This window comes from Bombus bifarius, unplaced genomic scaffold (assembly GCF_011952205.1).
Source record: "Bombus bifarius isolate JDL3187 unplaced genomic scaffold, Bbif_JDL3187 scf7180000008234, whole genome shotgun sequence".
Lineage (NCBI taxonomy): Eukaryota > Metazoa > Arthropoda > Insecta > Hymenoptera > Apidae > Bombus > Bombus bifarius.
The window spans coordinates 105711-127658 of NW_022884529.1; the positions used below are offsets into that span (position 1 = coordinate 105711).

General features: G+C 33.4%; 1 protein-coding gene across 4 annotated transcripts in view; it reads right to left on the reverse strand.

Moving 5' to 3' along the window:
• Positions 1 to 21948, reverse strand: part of LOC117211459 — a 51205-nt gene that overhangs the window by 7651 nt on the left and 21606 nt on the right. For all 4 annotated transcript variants that reach the window (XM_033455371.1, XM_033455370.1, XM_033455369.1 and 1 more), the window contains exon 2: positions 11836 to 12099. In XM_033455371.1, coding sequence (XP_033311262.1) covers positions 11836 to 11998 — 163 coding nt within the window. In that variant the 5' untranslated portion in view covers positions 11999 to 12099. The remainder of the gene's footprint in view (positions 1 to 11835; positions 12100 to 21948) is intronic.

Consider the following 21948-nt stretch of genomic DNA (forward strand, 5'->3'; position numbering starts at 1 on the left):
TTCCTGCGTAATGATCTTCTAATGCGATTGAAAATTAATTCTAATAACGAAAGTATTCTAACGATGTCGGAAGCGATTAGTAACGGAATGAGTTCACTTTGCGTGCTACAGAAAAAATTTTATTGGTGGTTCAATAACTGTAAATTCGAATTCTCCATTCCCTTTTCTCGACTCGTCAGGTAAAAATGGCTATTAGTAGTAAGAGGATTAGTGGTTCGGATAATGGTTGGTAATGATGCATGTACTACTTGATACTGCTTAGTAAATTGCCAATCTTTTTTGTATAACGGTCACTATACAGGAAATATTTTTGAGCCTATACGTACATATTAATCTCCATAGTAGAATCTCCATAGTAAACTGAAATATTCAGCAAATTTTCTATCGCAAATAATAATATTCTAAATAAACACGAATAATTCATATACCATTCTATAACTATTTAATAGCTGTTTAATTATTATTTAATGGTTAGTAGTCGTTTAATGATTACATTTAATAATAATATATTTGATGATCAAAACATTGTTATTCGCAGAAACTCGAGAATAAAACTTTTAATAATTAAGCAGACGAGCTAATTATTAATTTTAATCTTTGAATGAATATTATATATTTCAACGTTTAGTAATTTGTTAAATAGTGGACTATTTTCAATAGTTGACAAATTTAGTAATTATAACTGTGTTTATTTTTTCTTAAACCGGTTTCGCAAATATTCGCAATGGAAATAACTCTTGAACAATGTACGATGAGTACACGCAATTCCAGTCTAATTAGCCAGTTTTAGGGGCAATTTATCGTAAGAAAAGCATCATTAGTGAAAATAATGAAGACAAAATCTGAAATACAGAATTAACGCATTAACAGAAATATAACATTAAAGTCCTTCTACTAATTCTATTAATTATTTTAAATTCTGCAAGATTATTTCAACCAAATTATTGACCTGTATCCATATAGTGTTTGTAAAAATTTGCATTTATATAAAATATATTTTATTCCAATCCATGATATCTTTTAGAGAAAGAGTTTTTACAAATTCAATTTTTTTCAAACTTACGAAAATGTCTTCATCTAGAAATTATTATTTGAACCTGCGGTATTCGATTTTTTTGTATCTCAATATCTCTTTAATTTCAACGGAGAAAAGGCTTTTGATATTGTAAGGAGATCATTATCACATAACCGAAACGAAAAATCACGTATATCAATAAAGATTCTATAATATTTTCTTCGAATTTAAGAAATTTTTTTAACGACGTAAAACTACGGTTTGATCGAAAATAACCCAACGGATATAAATAAAAACTTGTATGAAATCATGATTTATGCTCTAGCATATAATTTGTAAATCATATTTTTCTGCAGAAATCATGGTCGCATTCATCCTTCATCAGAACGTATAATATTCAGCTGTACAAGGAAACGCTACACACATTGACCTGCCTATCCATAGACGTCGACTTATATATGTATACATATATATGTATAATATTTTTAATTATTTTCAACGAACCGCATATCCTGAGCTCATAACGTTTTGATATTATACGTTACAGACGAAAAACTTTGCACGCGTCATTGAGAAATTTTAAAGATAACACACCTAAGTTATCTTTTTGACGAGGAGTGTACTTATATATATATCTCCACAGATACATAAAGCAAAGAGTATGTTAAATGATTCGTACAATAAAAGTGATATCCAATGATTACATTTAAAATGTCTACTTAAGATGAAAAATTTATAATAGCTAGTAACTAACTTATTCATAAAGAAACGAAAAGTGAATTAGTTATACGATTATTCATATTCTATTTTCCTTTTAAAGGTTTCTCAAGAATGTGAAATATGCATGGAAGCTATCTGTAACCAGGTACACCCGTCTTTTTCACCTGCAATGTGATATTGCAAATATTCCTTCAGCGCTTATGCGTTTTCTCGAAGGTATATCACAACTATGTGAAAAAAAATATACTTGAGGTAAAGTATTGACACATTTTATTAATATTATATAACAACGGTAACCTCGAGTATTATGAAATTACAAGCAGTAAAAAGATATCCTATAATTTAAGGTACTAAATTAATAAACAATTTAAGTTATCGTTTGCCAAGTTATAATTTAAGTTTATCGTTTGCCATGAATAATGTAATAATATTTACACTATATATATTCTCATTGTTATGATATAACAATATTATACAAATAGCGAGAACCTATGTAATAGTACGAGTATATACTAAACTGAAGGTGATGCAACGTGAATTACTAAAGTTAACATTATATAACAAACCACAAGCGTAAATTCAACGTACAAGCGTCGACTGAAATCGTGGAGAGAGGAAGCATTTCACCTGTGAATCGAACTGTAATACCTATTTCAAAAACCTCGCAAAATATTATGAATGCAGGCAGCGTTGTCAATAGTTTCACTTTAATATAATTTCCGAATAGCCACAAGCACATCCTATTGTGGTAACGACCCACCGCAAACAATGAAGAAAAAATACAGTCGAGTCAGTAGTTTGGGAAATGGAACGAATAAAAATCGTGAAATTTATGCTAATCGTTCACCACGTAAAAAATAACGACACGTGACAAGTAAATAACGTGTATATATATGTCGGGTTATCATTAGGATTTGAATCACGTAATGTTTCTTCATTTGAATTAGCCATTGTTTTACAAAACAGAGAATATATTTACACGAATAAACAAGGTTTTACAAAATATTATGAATAATGAATTTTGTAAATGATATGATTAACAAATGATAAATTAAATTATTAATTAGATTAAAGAATAATAAGTTTTATCGAACAATAAAAGAAACGAATAATATATCTTACGATTTACTAATTTAACGAATAATGAAAATTAACGATTGATAAATTTACAAATATTGAATTTAATTTACGCTATAAACAATGATCCGGGGTTCAAACGAATCCACGGTCAACGGGAAAACTTTAAACAATTTTATAACACAAAAAAATACGTTTGCTGAATCACTCGGTAAATTACTCGATGTATCACTTTCCAAGGCGATCACACGAATGAAAATCTGATTAAAATCTTTTTCGTTATACGACTGCATTTGTTTGTTATATTCTCGCTGGAAACATCGAGAAGGTTCCAATCGTTGTTGCTAGGCAATATCTGTCAAAAGTTTGTTGTATACTCTTTGGAAACATCGAGAAAGATCCAAACGCCGATACTAGGCAATTTCTGTCTTCATCAAGCAAAACGTTTATCCCGTGACCGTGGCTACGTTCAGCGACCAGTTGTCACCTCGAACCCACTTTCGCTTTTCACAAATGTCAAACAATTACAAATGACAATTACTTAATTACAGTTATGATAAAATCTAGGCTAAAGCATTAAAAGGCTTCCTCAAAATTGCATAGGGAAGGCTCCGGTTTTCATTTCATCTCCGACATATATATATATAAAAATAAGTACACTTTTTTTAGCATAAAATGGTAATACTGTTTACAGAACAATTGTAGTTTTTATTTTATTTGCACTTTATTTTATTCTGAAAATATATTGAAAAAATATTCATACAGAATTAATACAAAATACTGATTTTTCGATATTTTATTTTTGAAACACTACCTCCGAGGAAATGACAAAAATCGTATATTTCTATTCGAAGAAATTTTTATTTCTATGTTTGCATGCATACAAGGGATTCGGTAGGAAAGGGATACAAGATGGATTTTTTCTAAAGACGAGATAAATAGAGGAAAGGATATATTAAAACGTAGATCCTAGATAAAGTCCTAGAGGACTTTATCTTCAATTTCCACGTCTTTATGAGTGCCTATGAAAACACGTTTTAACGTTGGAAAACAGATTTTTCTATCAGAGTTTAATTTTACCTACACTTTTCCACTTCTCTTTCATATTTTCTAACCCGGCTACGATCTTGAAATTTTGATATCTCAACTTTGTTCTCATTACAGCAAAGGAACAGAAACATTTCTATTTTAATTTTCATTCGAATTTCAGATATTTTTCAAGCTTGGAAAGATACAAAGGGGTAGAGGAATTGACCGAAACAACGCAGCAAGATTAAATTAGTGATTTTATCAGTTATACTACTTTCTTTCTTCACTCTTTAAATAACATACACTGTACAGGCTATACAATGATTTAGCGTTTCACTTAGTATTCCAATTGTTGCGGGTTCCTGATTTTAACATACATACGTAAACAATTTGAGAAGTGATGGCTGCACGCATCGTTGCATTCGTCGATCGATCGTGCCACGAAAGGAAGACGTAAATGAAAGTGACGAAACGGGTCAGCAACGATATAATGGAGAACAGTAAATGGAATGGAGGATGCACTTTTTTCCGAGCAATGGGAAACGGTTTGCAGCGATATGTTCGTGTTGATGAACGATAACGACATGCAACTGAACCGGAAGCCAAGTAGACGCGCAAGCTTTCGTGCTGGTTAACAATATTTTCACCTAACGTGGTGACCACCTGAGAAAAAATGTTTCCACGCTGTGTGAATGAAAGTAACAAGATTAGATAGTCGACAGAAATAAACGAAGGACAAATTACGCATAAGAATCTTCTGCAGCCGCCATCGAAGAAGCTACCGTGTACTGTACCAGGACATTATAAATAATTCACGATGACACTCTAATTACGTTAGGAACTTTTATCAGTGGGAATCCATTTTTCACCTTGAATCATCATAGACTCTGACCACCTTCAACCTTGTAGATACGATGGTTGAGGTACCTTGAATAATTAATTGTTATATCGGGTTGTTTTATGATTTTAATTTTACTACAGTTTTTCAAGGAATCGTCACTCTAATTCTTAGGTGTTCTATCTAGCGGAGGTTACATAGTCCGTAAACTGAGAAAACTGAGTTTAAAGTTTATGGAGTATAATACTATCATAAGGAATCATGAGTTAAAAAAACTGAATATTTGTTGCTTTCTAAGTAGAATTTCTATCATATTACCAATGAATTAGTGTTCTTTACGCCAATAAGAGATATGACGATATGGATAATTACATTTTTTTTTGGAAACGAAGTTAAAGCAGCGAAGGACTAGGGCAACGAATTGTGAATATACGTAGTCCCTCATTTCAATTGTATTAAAATTTCTCTTGAAGCATTAACGATCTTTTTATCCAATTCTGTAAATATACTGAATATTGAATGCTTTGATATTTTCTACGCTCCCCATGGGTTGTACAGATTAACCCTTTTGCATCTATATCTCGCGATGTCGTTTATGCTTCGAGAGGCGTTTCTTTTCATTCACATACCAGACATTTCATCCGCGGATGTGAAAGGGTTAACGATCCTAAACTCATACCAGGACATCTCCTACGTTCAAAAATGTTTTGTTTCATTTTTCTTTAAACGTAGACGCGATATTTATGATGTATTAAGATAAATATAATTGCATTCCATAGAATAGATAACTGTTACTAATACGATAAAAAATGCTTAGTACAGAAGTTACTAAAATTCATAGCGCATCAATTTGAAAAATTCTTTTATTCGCCATATGTACATATAACTGTCATATTTTGACTTTTTCAATATAAGTTTTACATTTTAGTCAGGCCTGTCGTTAAATATTGAAAACCAGATACGCGTGTTATCTCGTCCCTGGAGTCATATGAACGATATTGCGTCGCGAGATACAGTGTCTGTGAATGTGAATAGGTCAAACAGCGAAAGGATTAACAGACCTACTGGCTGGTTCGATGTTTTTGCCGCGTTACGCCAATGCAGAGCGACAGTGGTGCACGTGTACGCACTTTACACGCGCGTTCGGGTTAAAGTGTCTCGTTGAAGAGGACGAGATGGCAAGCTCGAGCATTAAATGACGAGCAGTCCGACATCTGCGGCTTCTCCCGTTTTCGCGTGCCACGCACGCTGATGATTGATGACAAGCGTCTGACACGCCTTAGGGAGCTGATACTCTCGCCTCGAAACAATCAACGATTCGATCACGATAGCCAGGCAGAGTGAAATCGATTGGCCGAATTGTTGGCAATTTAAATTCAATGCACTTTAATGATATGGCACCCCCAATACAGATGCATCGATGGGAATTAATTAGTCGCAATCGAAATATAAATAGACGGCTATGTCTGTGACAAATCTGATTTTCTAATAGAACTCGTTACTTTTTGTTGTAACTTCTGTTTGAAATATATTATTAATCTTGGAAACGGTCTATGTTAATGTAACTCTTCCTTTGTAAAGTAATAAAATGATAAAATTTAATTTTTCTTATGAGTTGTATTCCTTAAATTAAAGCATCAACTGCATAGTTATTAGCGATAGGAAATTATCTACTGTCATATCAATCGTCAACTATTTTGATGTCGTGGTATACATCATCAGAAATATATGATTATTTTGTATTAAAAAAAGTTTTATCGTTTTATCTTACTTATGTAAAAATAGTTCTGCTGTCGGTACTTTACACCGAATGACATCATTTACATTTCTCATTTCTCAAATATTCGTAGCTCCAAGCTCCAAGTAGATTATTACAATATTAGAAAATTGTGAAATTCAGTTCTGACATAACAAAGATGACCGATTGACGACGATCATTTGTCGTCTGTTGCAAACAGGATACTACGTGCTTTCAGTGCAATGCATTTTGTGGATAGAATCTAGCATAGCAACAGCGAGGTAAGAGCTTCATTTGTATCTTTATATGACAGATTACAACAAAACCTTATGCATACTACGTTTAGTTTGCAATGGAAATAACAATAGTTGTGGAACTTTTAAATTTAAATACTGCAATCTGGAATACTAGGAATATCTATCAAAAAATTTATTGGTGAACTAGAAACAGTAATTTTAATGAAATACATATTCAATTATACATTGTATCTTGCGCTATGGTCCATTTTATGTCACAGATAATGTCCCGTATCACACGATATGAAAGTGAATATTACAAAAATTAAAACATTTACATATTTTCAATTTTTGTAATATTCATTATGTCGTATATATGCCTACATTCGTTTAAAACTGAGATCATTCGTCTACCGAAAAATTGTGTAGTCAACTGGATAAATTTCAAAATGCCAGCCCATTAATACCAGCAACCTCTTATGAAACACCATATATAATGGAACTTCCATGCGGAATCAAAAATGGCCCAACGGTCGCTAACCGCGACGAGACCGCATAATCTACCCTTCAAGGGTAAAAACCGTCCTCTCCACCAGTAGAACCCCTTAAACCGCGTTCTCATGCAAACCGCTGCGCCACGCAGAACACTCAACAAAATCGTGCACGCCATTTACGACCGGAATGGCGTTTTCACATTCTAAATACGTGACTTCTGCACATTTCGTCTAATGCCCGCTAACGTCGTCGCAGATTTTCTACATTCATTTGTCTTTTTACCGCACTCAACCCGTTTCGCACAAAGATTTCATTCTTAAATCTGCAACACATGACGAATATTCATTCTATTGCTTCGAAACGACACGGACAGCGTCATTCTGTGCAGAATGCTGGTCCATTGGCGTTTTTACAATGACGGTCCATCAGCCTTTCCTATGCTCGATGACAATTCATCGGTCTTTTCAACGCGCGTCATTTTGGATGAAAATCGTGTTTCCAAGGCTGCGATGTAAAATAAATGCTCGTGTCAGTGCTCTTAACAATGTGTTCATTTTTATGTAAATAACGAGAAGCAACAATTTATCGAGCTTTTCAATACATTCGTCAGCGTTTTATCAGTCTTCTCAATGGGTTCAACAATTTTTCAGTTGAAATTATTTTGGAATATACAGCGGGGACAAAAATAGTTGGATAACGAAAGTTTCGTTAAACAACAGTCTGTTCATATAGAAACGTAAATACGAATTTCAATTATTTACTACATAATCTGTGTATTACGAGAATATACAGGGTGGTTGTTAACTGGTGGTACAAGCGGGAAGGGGGTGATTCTACGCGAAAAAAGAAGTCGAAAATATAGAATAAAAATTTTTCGTTTGAGGTTTTGTTTTCGAGAAAATCGACTTTGAATTTTCGCTCAGTACGCGTGCACTTTATCACGTCTCGTTATGACGGATCTCACTGTAGATCGTTGTTTCGGTAGAAAAATTAAAAAAAAAAATTTTATTCTATATTTTCGACTTCTTTTTTCGCGTAGAATCACCTCCTTTCCGCTTGTACCACCGGTTACCAACCACCCTGTATAATAAATAAAACTTAAGTATACAATATTAGTACTAGTAGCTCGATTAACTTAATTCCACTATATGTCCAGTTATTTTTGTTCCCAATTGTATATATATAATATACGATAAATATCTTTTTTAATGTTTTAAAAAATACGTGCGAAAATTATACGCACGATTGTTCGCATGTAACGATGATACACCATACAAAGAAATGTTTAAATGTTTCTAAGAATTTCAAACGCATTAGCTTATAGCTGTTCATGTGGGAACACGACTTTATGTAGTTTTGTTTCGCTTCGTATGTCGTATTGTGTTTGTATTTGGGCATATGTTATGGATCAACCAACGTCGTGTGCTATGGCAGAGGAAAAGAGTGGGCGAAGCTGCCTCGCTCTGAGAAGCAGCAGTTCTGAACAGCATTGCGTTAAAACAAGCATGTGCTAAAACTTTCTCAGCAAATCCTGTATCTTCCTTGTCATTCTAATTTAAATCATATGTCAATCTAAAAGTCTCTAAATTTTGCTATATTTCTTGACATCATCCCGTATATTTTTAATATAAAAATTTCAATCGACAAATTTTTTATTTCATTTAACTTTGTTTTACTTTACATTTTTTATTTACTTAACTTTAATAACTTTTAATTATTTAATATTTAATTTAAATTTTAATAAATCCCAATACAAAAATTTGTAATTTAACGTCACTGTTTCATAGTCCAAAATAATTAAAACGCATACGAACTGTTTGTCTTATATGAAAATTTGTAATGAAAAATTCCTGAATTACATGTTACATTCTCAATCGTAATTAAAAATTTAAACTGCATATCATTATGATCGAAAATGATTGAACATAAAGACTTTTAATTACTACCTTTGCCGATCAATTTTTTAACAAATTTAAAAATGCACGCTTGCCTTATGTTTCGTTTAAAAATAGCTAGAAATTTATAAAAGAAACGTAGCAGGAAACTATTCCAAACTTCGTTTGAAGTACCTTCTGCTATTTTCAATCTACGTTTTAACAGATCAAAAAATGCATATATACCTTATGTTTCATTTAGAAATAGTTGACAGTCTACAAAAGAAACGTAGAAGAGATCTGTTCGAAGCTCTGTTTGAAGTCCAATCTCTCTATTATTTCCCAATCATTGCAACTCTTTCGTCAAAGGACTTGCATAAAGCGACGAGTTATTCGTGTCATTCGTTCCATTCGAGACTGAAACTGACTTGGAACTTCTTGGTAACATGCTTGTTAGGTTGACGTCAGTCATGGTAGCCGATGACATATGTTTGACATACTGTAACAGATTTTCTTTTGAAACGACCGAAGACTGTGATAATAACGTGGCGGAACACAGATAAGAAAAAGGATGCGCCGACAGAAACTCAAAGCACTCCTGTGGATTCAGCGATGACATGAAAGTGTCCAACTGCAAGGTGCACCCGTTCTCTAAAGAATCTCGAGAAAACGTCACGGAACTGTAGGATTTTTACCATTTTTACACCAAACTTTCAGTGAAACAAAGATGAGAAAAGTTTCGCAAATTACCAGCTTGTCACCGCGATATTATTTTTTCCTACCACGTTTTCACCTTTCGAAACTTTCCAACGCGTAGGTATTTTTTACCGTATACAAATTATTACACTCGTCGCAATTTGCTCGGTGCACGGTAAAAATGTTAACTGAAGTTTTATCTTAACAGAATACCATGTAATGAAAGGGTGTACAGAATCACAGTAATGAAACGAAAAAGCAGCTAGAAACTGAAATAACAAATTGTAAAGAAACAGAACGCGATGAAATTACACGGGTAAAGTAACAAAATTGCAAAGACCAACATGAAATTATAACAGTACAATTATTTATTTTTAATTTTTACACAGGCACAGAATATGAGATTGGTAGAGCGCGACGAAATTTGATTAGGAACATTACGAAATCGAATAATTGGGCATTACTATGTTATTATTACAATTTCGTTTCATGTGTGTGTATAAATTACGGCAATATAAAAAATTGCAAGAATAAAAATAAAAATTGTGACAATGAAATAAAAACATAAAAATGAGAAAGATCATTGGTAATTTGAAAAATATGTCGGAGTAAAATAGTCAAATCGCTGGATGATAAACATAATGTCGTCAGAAAAAATGACAAAGCGCGATAAGATGAAAGTAATAAAATAAAAGATTGCAGAAATTGCCATAGGAGTTACGATAATAAAATAGGAATTTGACAACAATGATTTCCCGTCATTTAAAAATTGCACAAAGTATCTCGATAAAATAAACACGAATTACATAGTAAATAAGTACGATGTCGTTAAAAAAAAAGCGTAATTGTAATATAATTACGCTAATAGAATGAAGAATAATATGAGAATTGCAATAATACTATAGAAATATAACGATGTTGTTAAAGACTATTGGTTAATTCAAGAAATACGTATTTTGGTAAAATAGTGGCGTAATTAAATGGCAAACGTAACTCGTTAGAAAGCGATCTAGAGGCTCGATAAATCATCGTTCCAAATATTAGGTGATATTGTGACGTTTCTGCGAGTACCTGGTAACTTGTCAAAGATCGTTACGAAAGAACGGGCTGTTCGAACGTGCCGTAAAAAGGATAATTAATGACGATAACGGTGAAGGGTGAAGATAAAACGGTCCGCTCGATAGGAAGTTCGTTCAAGGATGTAACGTTGCCCGTAGGAAGGTTGCACAGCACGCAGCGTAAATAACGAAGAGTTATGAATCGCAAAAGTCCGTGTTGCGATCGATTCCCAGTTAAGTAACTTTTAATTAAAACGCTTCTTTCCAGCATCCTTCCTGGTCCTTCCAACCGAAAATTTCCATTATCCTCAACTTCAATACAAACGAAAATTATGATCCGAAAAGCAGATTTAACTTAATGATAACGTCCAAACACAAATTTAATTTAGCTTCTCTAACTTCAAAGAGTCAGAAAACCAAGGGCTCGCGTCGAAAACTGGAAATCAAATTGATGGCGTCCCGGTTCTAAATATAGAAGAAGAGGAAATTCCGTTATTTCTTCTCGGCAATAGAACTTGGTAAATTAATTTGTTAAATTTATATCTAGTTTCGTATTCGCTATCCTTGTTCTCGTTTCGATAAATAGCAAGATTTTTAATATTCAAGCTTCAGCGTAAAATTGAACTTGCGAATTGAAGTTTGTCCAACTTATTGAATATTATAACAGGCGCAACATTTTAAATATTTTACATGTTTTCACTTTCTGATCGGTCCACTGATCGAGAATATACAAAAGAAAATATATTGTTCCTTTCAATATTACACACAATAGGATATATCTTCACTAAGGTTAGACGTCTCAATATAACTCGGAGGAAAAGGCGCCGTCGACGCATATATTCAACAGGAAGGAATTATATCTGATATAAATACTCTGCTCCTTCAAAGCGTCTTTTTATACATCGAGTTTCCCCTGCGTTAAATTATACGTTAAAAGAAAGGAAAGAAGGGAGGGAAAAAAAAGGGTTGATCGTGAAAAGCGACCGCCCCGACCTTCACCCTGGGAGCGCAACACGTGTAGCGAAAGGTACGTTAATAATAAATAACGTATCGACTTACCGGTATGATCAGTGTGTCGTTGATGATTCCTGACGTATGGAGGAGCTGGATGCCTGGTCTGCATGTTCCAGTAAGAGTTTCGACTGTTCCCAAAATTATTGACTCGCGGCTGTTGCGAAGGCGAAGTCTGCTTGCAAGGTAATCTGGCCATGGCAGTCATCATTTTCTTCTACACCCACACTCGCGATCGAATTAATCACTTCATCGGTGCTCTGCTTTGTTGCGTCGTCGTTTCAACCCCATTTTCGAGTGACCGTTTGCTCGCTGAAAAAATTAACAGATTAATTATCAAAAATTGGCACAAGCTCGAGTGGATTCATGCCGTTTCAATTTTGTAACCTTAAACGTCTCGTTTTATTTAATCTTCGTCACCGATTGTACGAAAAAGAGCGACTTTATTACGATACAACCAGATTATTACGTAATTACTGTCAATGATAGTGTGAAGGTATCGGTGTATTCATATGTTGGTAGATTTATATTGAAAAATTGTTATATGAATCCCTATTCAACAAGAAACAATTTATTTTTGTATAATAAATATCGTTTTTCGACGAGATTTCAAAGTCATAAAATATTCAACGATTGTTTCTATTATTTTGTTCACACAACTTTGGTCCATTTATTTTCTTCATTGATTTGATCTTCTTAAAGTAATCATATTCTATTTCTGTAAACATGCATTTTTCTTATGATATGAACTGGATGAAATTATCATGAAACAACAAGAATATCAGACTTTTAGTGATCTACAATCAATAAGCTTATAAGATCAGAAAAGAAGAAATATAGGTATTGATCCAATCTTCATTTTAAAACGAGAAAATAATCCTGAGTAATATTTTATGTATTTTTGCATATTACATACGACATCTTGGCATCTTTAAATTTTCCACAAACGCAGAAACATCTGTAGTCCATGAATCATATGCTGAGATAACAAAATTGGGGAGTTTACAAAAGGTGAAGTCGATTAGTTTTGCTTGCAACATATGAATTTGTGATATCAACAATTTATAAACCAATGTAATATCATGGTATGTGGTGGCGACTGGATAATATTCGAGACGAAATCGTGCGAACCGTGTCGCGATCGTAGCACAATTCAAACAGCGGTTGTAAATCAAATTCAATACCAAGTGAAAGCATGTCGAAGCATCTCCTTAACAGATTACTCAGCTGTGTAACCGTTCTGTTCTAGGAAAATATGACACACGTGGTGAAAGCGATCGGACGGCCGTTCCAAAAGTAAAGCAAAACTAAAATTAGATATCCATAGGAAATAAAATGGTAGGCAGGTTCACTATTTTCCAAAAGCTCTTAGTTCGTGCTTTTCACCATGGATGTAGATAAGACTGTTCTAACGACGTTTTGATAAATCGTTTGACGATACGTTGTGCAAGATAATTGAAGTGGATGTGATAAATCGTAGCGATTTGACGCATGAAAATAGAAAAAATCGATCAAATAAAATTTTAAATTGTATGGGTAGAATAATTCCTTTCATAAACATGAAAAGATAGATACGATTATTATTTTGTCGTTTGTGAAATCGTGACATTTGGTTACTTTAACTGACACTTTCTATCGCGCTTCAAAGTAAAACGAATAGAGGATTAAGGACTGCTATGTCAATAGTGTTCTTTTCTGTAAATATAGAAGGGATAATTAAATATCGATTTTGTCTTTTTTTCTTTAATCTGATTATATTTTTGTGGTAACTAACGTATACACGTTATGACCTTACCTTAAGAACATTCAGATAAAGATATCGAAAAGTAAATACATGGTTTATGGGATGTCGAAAGCAGGACAATCTGTTGATCAGATCGTTGAAATGAGATGTGAGGACGAAACATTAGGTTGTCAGGCGATTGGTCTAACCATCAAACAATCTAAGCCACTGATAAATAAATGATAAAGATTCTAAAATACCTACAATGTACGTTAAATTAGGTTTTTTTTTAGAAAAACAAAGATCGAGTAGCTTTTTATCAATATGTAATCTAAGGCTTATTCCTTTAGAAACAAGAAAATGAAATTTTATAGCTCGCAATAAAACATTGACATTTTGTATAGAATAAAACAAATACTATCGATAGTAAATACTTCAATATATTTCTGAAGCTTTCTTAGTGACCCATAGCAAACAATCTAATCTTTTTTCAATTTATCCCATAAAATTAAGGAGTTTCGCAATTACTATTTAAAAATACTGTAGTTTAACAGTAATCATCGATAATCCACTAATGTTACTTACTACTTATAGTTCACTGATTTTGCTCGTTAATAACAACTTTGTTCCGATAAGTGGATTCAATCAACAGGAGTTCACTTAATGAGACGCTAATTCATTCGAATAAGTGGAGTTCGGATAAATGGAGTGTCACCGTTATTCGAACTCATGAAAAGCAGAAAATATTAGAATATTCGTTATTGCCAGGTGAGTATGTACCGCGGACCATAAATGGCACCCCAAAATCTCAATTCGTCACATCTTGAAAACGCAACAGCATCAGACAGGCGAAAGAAACTGACAATTTGTTTTATCGCCGCCAATTTTTCCATGCCAGTTTGCGACACACACCGTTACAACTGTCTGACTCACGAGTCATTTATTTTCTTTGAGATCCTCGGCTACGCGCAAAAATTCCATCGCAATGATCATTACCGATCGCACTGAAAATTCCCTCTCGTCGCCTTGCCATCGGTTTTGTACGGAAAGACTCCTGGAAGCGACGATTTCTCGGTAGCGGCATGCAATCTCGTAAATGACACGGACGAATAAAGTCATAAGGGACTCGCGAGCACGGAATCAAAGTCGAATGACTCGAACGATGGCCAGCGCGAGCTCGTTTATCATCCAACGAGAAATATTATCATTCCATAGTAAAGCGTGTTATTTCGACGACGGTAATGACAATCGATATAAAAGCAACGGATGTGCAATTTAGAATAAAACCCGTAAAAAAATAGCAATTAGCTTGAAGTAAACTAGTAAAAAGATAATTGAAAAGTGAAGGGATAAAGTAAGGAATTTCACAAAATAGCCTTATTGGAAAAAATTAAATTTCGATACTTTGGTCTGTCTCAAAAGAAAACAAAATTCGATTCAACTGTATTGTTAATAATACGAAACCTATATGTACCTTGATTAAACGTCATAAAACAGAATGATTAATAAAATATCAATTATTTTACATTTAATTATATCCGTGTTTTGTCTGATATTTCCTGCTTCTCACCGGTACACCAAATCTTTAGCGTTATCTTATGGAGATATTTGAGATATTATTATCACTATGATTTGATAGTTCTGCAGTCCCTGTTCTCACAAACAAAATGTCTTATGAAATGGAAAAGCACGAAAAACGAACATTGCTTGCTTTCTCTTCTTCAAAGTACAAGATCCATTCTATCCTAGTTTTTAAAACGAAGTAAATAAATTACGATTTGAAGAAAATTCCAACAACAAAGAATTAGAAAATTAGAAGTAATTAATAGAAAACTCTATATGCTATCAAACATTCAGCCACCATAGATAAACTGAATAGTCCATAGCAAAGCTTAGCTATTAACGATTCAGTTTACCTACGTTAATAATTAAAATCCGTTACTATATTCATTCACAAACGTTTGATAACGATCATACTAAATATACAGGTTTGTTATTATAATGGATAATTGTTGTTATTTCTATACTCAGAGGTAGGATCAGAATAGTTATTATTTTATTGAATGGATAAATCTATCACACCGTTGTGAGCCAAAAAACTATTGCACGCGTTTACAAAAGCTAGGGATAAAAATAAAAAAGCATCTTAAGCCTATCGATTAAATCTATCGATTGTAAATAGGATTATCTTCTAGTTATTATTTCTTATAACTAACGCATCTGCATATGGGTGGCGGGCACGAACTCACGTTGTCATTTTCAACAATAATTAACTGTTTCATTAACCTTGTAATTTCTGAAAATTATTATTTATATCGAATATCTCATAATTCTTATTATTTCGAACTTTACCAACATAATCATGATAGCGTCTCATAACAATGGCAATGACAACCTAATTCCATTTGTTTCCTAAATTCCATTTTTGTTTGAATTATCCTCATGAAAATATCAACTTGCATAAATATTCTTAGTTTAATAAAGAAATTCCGGAACGTTTCTGTGTATGTCTATATAAGATTTTCTTCGAATTTATAGCCAGATAATTCAACAGAATCTAGCTGATAAATAAATACTGAAATACCCTGTACATCGTTTCCTGTATGTTTATCTCTTTTTTCTAAAAAAGAATGCAGTTTACCAGTAAGCCCCTCGCTCGTTAGTAAAATCAAAGTCAAGCAAGTCATCGTGAACCGATAGCGTCAGCTTGGCCGCCTATCTGGCTAGGAGGAACAAGTTATCAATTCGTTGGAAACTCTGTTGTTTCGTGGAATGGCACCAGAGCCACAGATCGAACCGAGTTTACGCCTGCCAAGTAAGTAAGTCTGTCTTTACGGCTTTGCACACTGACAGAGGCCACGGGAAAGAGACATGCAGTCTAGGATAAAGGCTGGAAGATAAACAGCGACCGATGAATCACCCTCGCGACCCGGTCGTTCTACAAAATTGCGTATCGACGAGAGAAGAAGGGGGTACCACATTGTTTAACTGGCGAATATTATCGTACGCTGAGAAATGCCCGGAGGAATATAAATGAGATCGCCTCTGGCACGTCGAACCACCAGTACCAACAACATCTGTTCGTAACAGCGTGTGCTCGCTCGAAAACCGATTTCTCAAACATTAGCGACGCGTTATCTGTCAGCTGTTCTAGGCGAAATGTCCAGGTAGACATTATCTGATAGAGGAAGTACGTGGAGTGACAGTGGAATTGTCTTCGATAAAGTTTCCATCTGATAACACTTTTACGCCAAACCTTTTCTGCCGTCGTCAGGAATTTCAAGACTTCGTTGCATTCGGGATATTTTTATTTGAAATGAAAGTAATTACTTCCAGATATAACTAGACTGTGGTTTTTATACACATGATTAGAAAAGGTACATAAAATGTACAAAGAACGGTACCTATTTTCTAGAATATTTAATATAAAATGTTCAAGGAGATAGAGGATTGAAAAGTGTATTATAGTAATTGTGCAAAGTGGTGATTTGGTATATCCTTTATTTTTCCACATCTGAGTGTACTGTAGTCTGTACTATTATATGTATTAGCGTACTATTGAAAGAAAAATTTGTCTTGAAAAAATTACATCGTGAAGCAAAGATAACTTAAATGAATATTTGGTAGTTTAATTAAATCTTACAAAGTTTGTGTCTGTTGTTGCAATTCGAATCTTTTAACTGCCAAACAACTAATATTTAGATTGAAAATTATTCAAGGAGATTATAAACCCTTTCATATTCAAAGACATATATTCAAAGTACATACTTTAATAAGCCATAATTTTCCTTCTCTGAAGCCTGCTTTACCTTCTCTTATTTTTTAATCTAATTAATTACTTCCCTACCACTGTAGCTAAAGGTTCAGTAACAAAATTTGTTACCAGCATTTCGAAACGAAAAAGGTATGTTAATATAACTCACAAGGTCTTCGATAATTGCGATGCTAAGCAGTGTATTTTTAGACACAGACACGAATTGAAAGTTTACGTGTGTCGGCTTAAAACCAGTTTTTCGAGTTAAATGTCTTCGAAATTGTGAAACCTAGAAATTCGATCAAATATACTCTTTACTCTTCTAAAAAACGAATGGACAGAATGTTTTTTATTGTTTCCATTTCAAATTATATCTATCGATTAAAGTGGGAAAGCAAAAAAAAAACAGAGCAAACACAATTCCCATTAAATTCATGAATATTTGAGATATTAATGACCATTGATGGGATAGTACGCTCTTTCATAGCAAAAGTATCAGTAACAGTTTGTAATTACCATTAAATACCAATTACCAATGACTACTAGGAAAAAAGAACTTCTTACATTTAGTTGAATTAACTATAACAGACTGGGAATATTTATGCATTTACAAGAATGTTAAAGGTAACAAAATATACAGGATATATTAAAATATAGATTTATAATGCACTGCCTCTCATAATTACGAAACTACTCTAAAGTTTTGTATTTTTTCTACTTGGGGATCTCCATAAAATGAAGCTTTCAAGAATATATGTCTCTCTGATCGATGACATTTTAAACACACGTGTAACTCTCGTTTGATATACGTGTACGCATGTAAATATGAGGATCGCTAATTTTGTCCCTCAAAGGCCTCTATCGTGTTCTTGCATCGTGAAAGCTTTTCCTTTGACTCTGACATCGTCATAACATGATAGCGGAGACCTTCGTCGCCAAACATAAATTCCACTTTATCCATGAACGTGAGAAAACTCTGTTTGTAATCGCAGCATCCTTTCCGAGAACTCGGCAGTACAAAAATGAAACGAAGCAAGGAAAATGCAAAACAAATACAGAAAAGAATAACAAACGGATTACTGAATCTAATCGTTTGACAATTCGAACACGGCGATATTCGATAAAATCATAATCATTTTGAAAAGATATATACGAACCATTCTTTTTTTATTTCTCAGATGAAATTTGTATGCTCCTTTTAAGAACGTGTAATTGAACAATTTAATGATTAAATTACACATTAAACAATTTTGTATAGCAAAGAGCTTTTGAAATTTAAATGTATATTCAGATTGACAGTAGAAATACTTTTTAACATTCTGTTATATTCTAGTATTTTAACCTTATGAAGAATTTTGGTAGATATACATCATATACACGTTATATGTATATTTAGATTTCCTTTAATTCAAGCGTAATTTCAAAAGATATAATTAACGTTATTGTGAATAAATGTCATCGACTATAACTCATATGAAAGCTTTTTTATGAATAATTTTAATTTATACGACAGTTTGATAAATTAAATGCAGCGATCTTCTTCATAGATATCAAAAAAGTGAAATTACTTTTTAAAATATATATAAATATATATAAACAATATTCATATATACAAACCATTTCTTTTATTTCTCAGATAAAATGGGAAAATTTGTACGCTCCTCTCAAGAACGTGTAATTGGGCAATTTAATTATTAAACTACATATTAAACAATTTTATATAGTGGAGAGGTCTTTTGAAGCTGAAGTATGTATTTAAGTTAAAAGCACAGGTTCCTTTTAATATCCAGTTATATTTTAGCATTTTAAACTCTTGAAGGATGTTGGTAGGCATACATTATATTCGCACTATATGTATATTTAGCTTTTCTTTAATTCAAGCATAATTTCAAAAGATATAATGAATCTTGTTACGAATAAATGTCACTGAATATATGAAAGCCTTTTATGCATAATTTTAATTCAAGAGAAGAAACATTATTTTTCTCGACGAAACAAGACAAAAGGAATAACAATCGCCCCTTTCTAACCTTAATAAATTCATCCCTCTGTAACAACGTTAATAGCTTGGTAACATTGCAAACATTATTTAATCACTTAATTGTTTACAAAATCAAAAGTATAATACAATAATAAATAAATCTATCTAATTTTGTTGTCTCTATTATTATTACTATGTTTATGTTATATTATTACCTTTTTTTATTATTTAATTTTATTAATTCCAACATATTCCTCAGCATTTATTCTCCTTTTACATTTGCAAAGGTGATAAACGCTGCAAGTCCGCAACGTTCAAATGATAAACGACGTAACTGGCAAAATTAACGCGTTTCTTTGTTTCTATTGGAAAGCTTCAGCTCTGACGCTTAGATCGTTTACCATTTCAATTCCATGATTCGCTTTCTTCCCTCGCTCGACCGAATAAAATCCTTCTGGAAAGAACGTCTTCGATATTCATTGGAAACTCTATATATTGGCCAGCATGAAGAAAGACGAAGCGTGTAGGTACAAGACGCGTTCGTTACGGTAATAGTTTATCGTGAAACGTGCCACGGACTACCGTTTCGTTCCTGAACGGTGAATTTCTCATTGGAAAATGAGCTCGTTCGATTCGACCGAGCAAAAAGACTGCGAAACGGCTCGCGCGACCACGCACGTCGGAGAACAGGAACTAACGAGCACTCGAGTCTCTAACACGCGTCGAGATTTAATGCTCGTTACGATAACTCCGACTATTTGAAGAGTATTCGCGGAAGACGCGTCGAGGTTTAACAAAATTTCACGGACGACGACCTGCGTAAATGGTGACATCATATATATTCGTAACGCAAAAATTGTTATAAACGAGTGTCTTTAATTTGTAGGAGAAATGGCATTCAGATGGAAATTCTGATGAATATTAAAAGAAATTGAAATTTATCGAATGTGAATGGTGTTAATTTTAGCGGAAACTTAACGACATAGCAAGTTAAAATGTTGAATGCTTTTTTATTAAGCACGTAGGATAGTGAAATACCTATCGCTTTATGAAGCAGGTTGGAGCGTTGAAACACCTTTTCATGAATTCGAAACATTTATATATTCTTGGTCGATCGTACACTATCGCTCAAAAGTATCCGGATATTCGCTTATTTCTGCCAAAATATAATTTAAGTATCACAAGTGAAAATTAAAGAGAACGATGACCGTAAATCACATGTAACAAAAGCGAGGAATCATAAGTCATTAAATTTATCTGTACACTCACATTAAATTCAATTGAAAAAAAAAAATAAAAGCGCTGTATATCATTAAGAAAAATCTAGAAGACGAAAAAGGAAAAACATCAGAAAATATCAGGCAATATCAAAAAATTGAAATGAAAGCACGAACTTCAACTTCTACCTCACGGCAACTCACTCATGTCACAATTAGTGCATCTTTCAGAGACGAGATCCTCTAATTATTTGGAGCGGTGTAACGTACCGAATCATCGTAAGCCCACGGCCACGAGCAACTCCAATAACGTCTCGTTTTCGCGCAGACTTATTTGCTTCGGCGAGTCCTCAAGGGCAGAAAGCTTACAAACTGCGACGCTCGAATCCACAAACCGGACAGAAATTCAGGAAACGGCCTATCAGATTGTCGAGAATTTTCCCCAACGTTTCATCGAATTTCCGCTTATTTTAACCGATACCAAATCTGTTAAGAAGATAAAAATGGTCAAATGATGACTCGGCCGAACCTCCTAACGCTCAAAATCGCACGTTTCTAGTACAGAAAACGGGACAACGATAACAAAGCTGCGTTATCTGTCGGCAAAGAAAAGGACCATTACGGAACCTATATCTATTTTTTTTGTAACTGTCGTCAAGCATATACATCGATGAACTGTAAAGCATTGTAGAGAACTGTAAGAAAGTAAAGAAGGTTATTGCGTTTAAGTAATTAAGATAAATTTATCTATAGAAACATTTTGATGACTTCATTAATAGGAGAAGAGTAATGATGTCATACAAAATGGCAATCTTCAGGTCAAAATTCAAAATCGCATGTAAATAGATACCACGGTGAATATGATGTTTAACTTATTGGTATATTTATTTTTTCAGACTAAATGTTCCCGCGCATACGATATTTAATTTTTTCTACCAGTATTATATTTTGTATTATTTATATTTTATCATTTCTTAGCCAAAATTGTTATTTTTATCTTCAACATCTTCAATTTCTCTCATGCAAAATAAATATTTCTCATTAACAATCATTCTACATTAATTTCAAAATTTATAGTAGGACAAAATTTATAGTAGTTATTAATACTGTTTTCAGCTGCTGCTTTATCGTCAAAGAACTTCTCCCTTCGTGAACAGACTTGTTCGTGTTGCTCGATTAAAATGGTCGATTGTGGTTTGTCCAGCGACATGTACGCAGTGCACGCAAACGCGTGCAGGTTCGTGCAAAAAGCAAGATAAAGTCTTGTTTATAATACCAACGGAAGACAACATATATATTTTCCAACAATTATTGTATCAGAAAACGTACAAGACAACGAATTTTTTACTCCTGATATAAGAAGATATATTTATTATCTTTCGCAGAAAATCGTGGAAGGCCTTTAAAAAGCATCGCTATGAATATAAACATCTTTAGAACGGTTGGCAACAGGTACGGTGCAAAAAAAGGAAAAAAGAATAAAAGA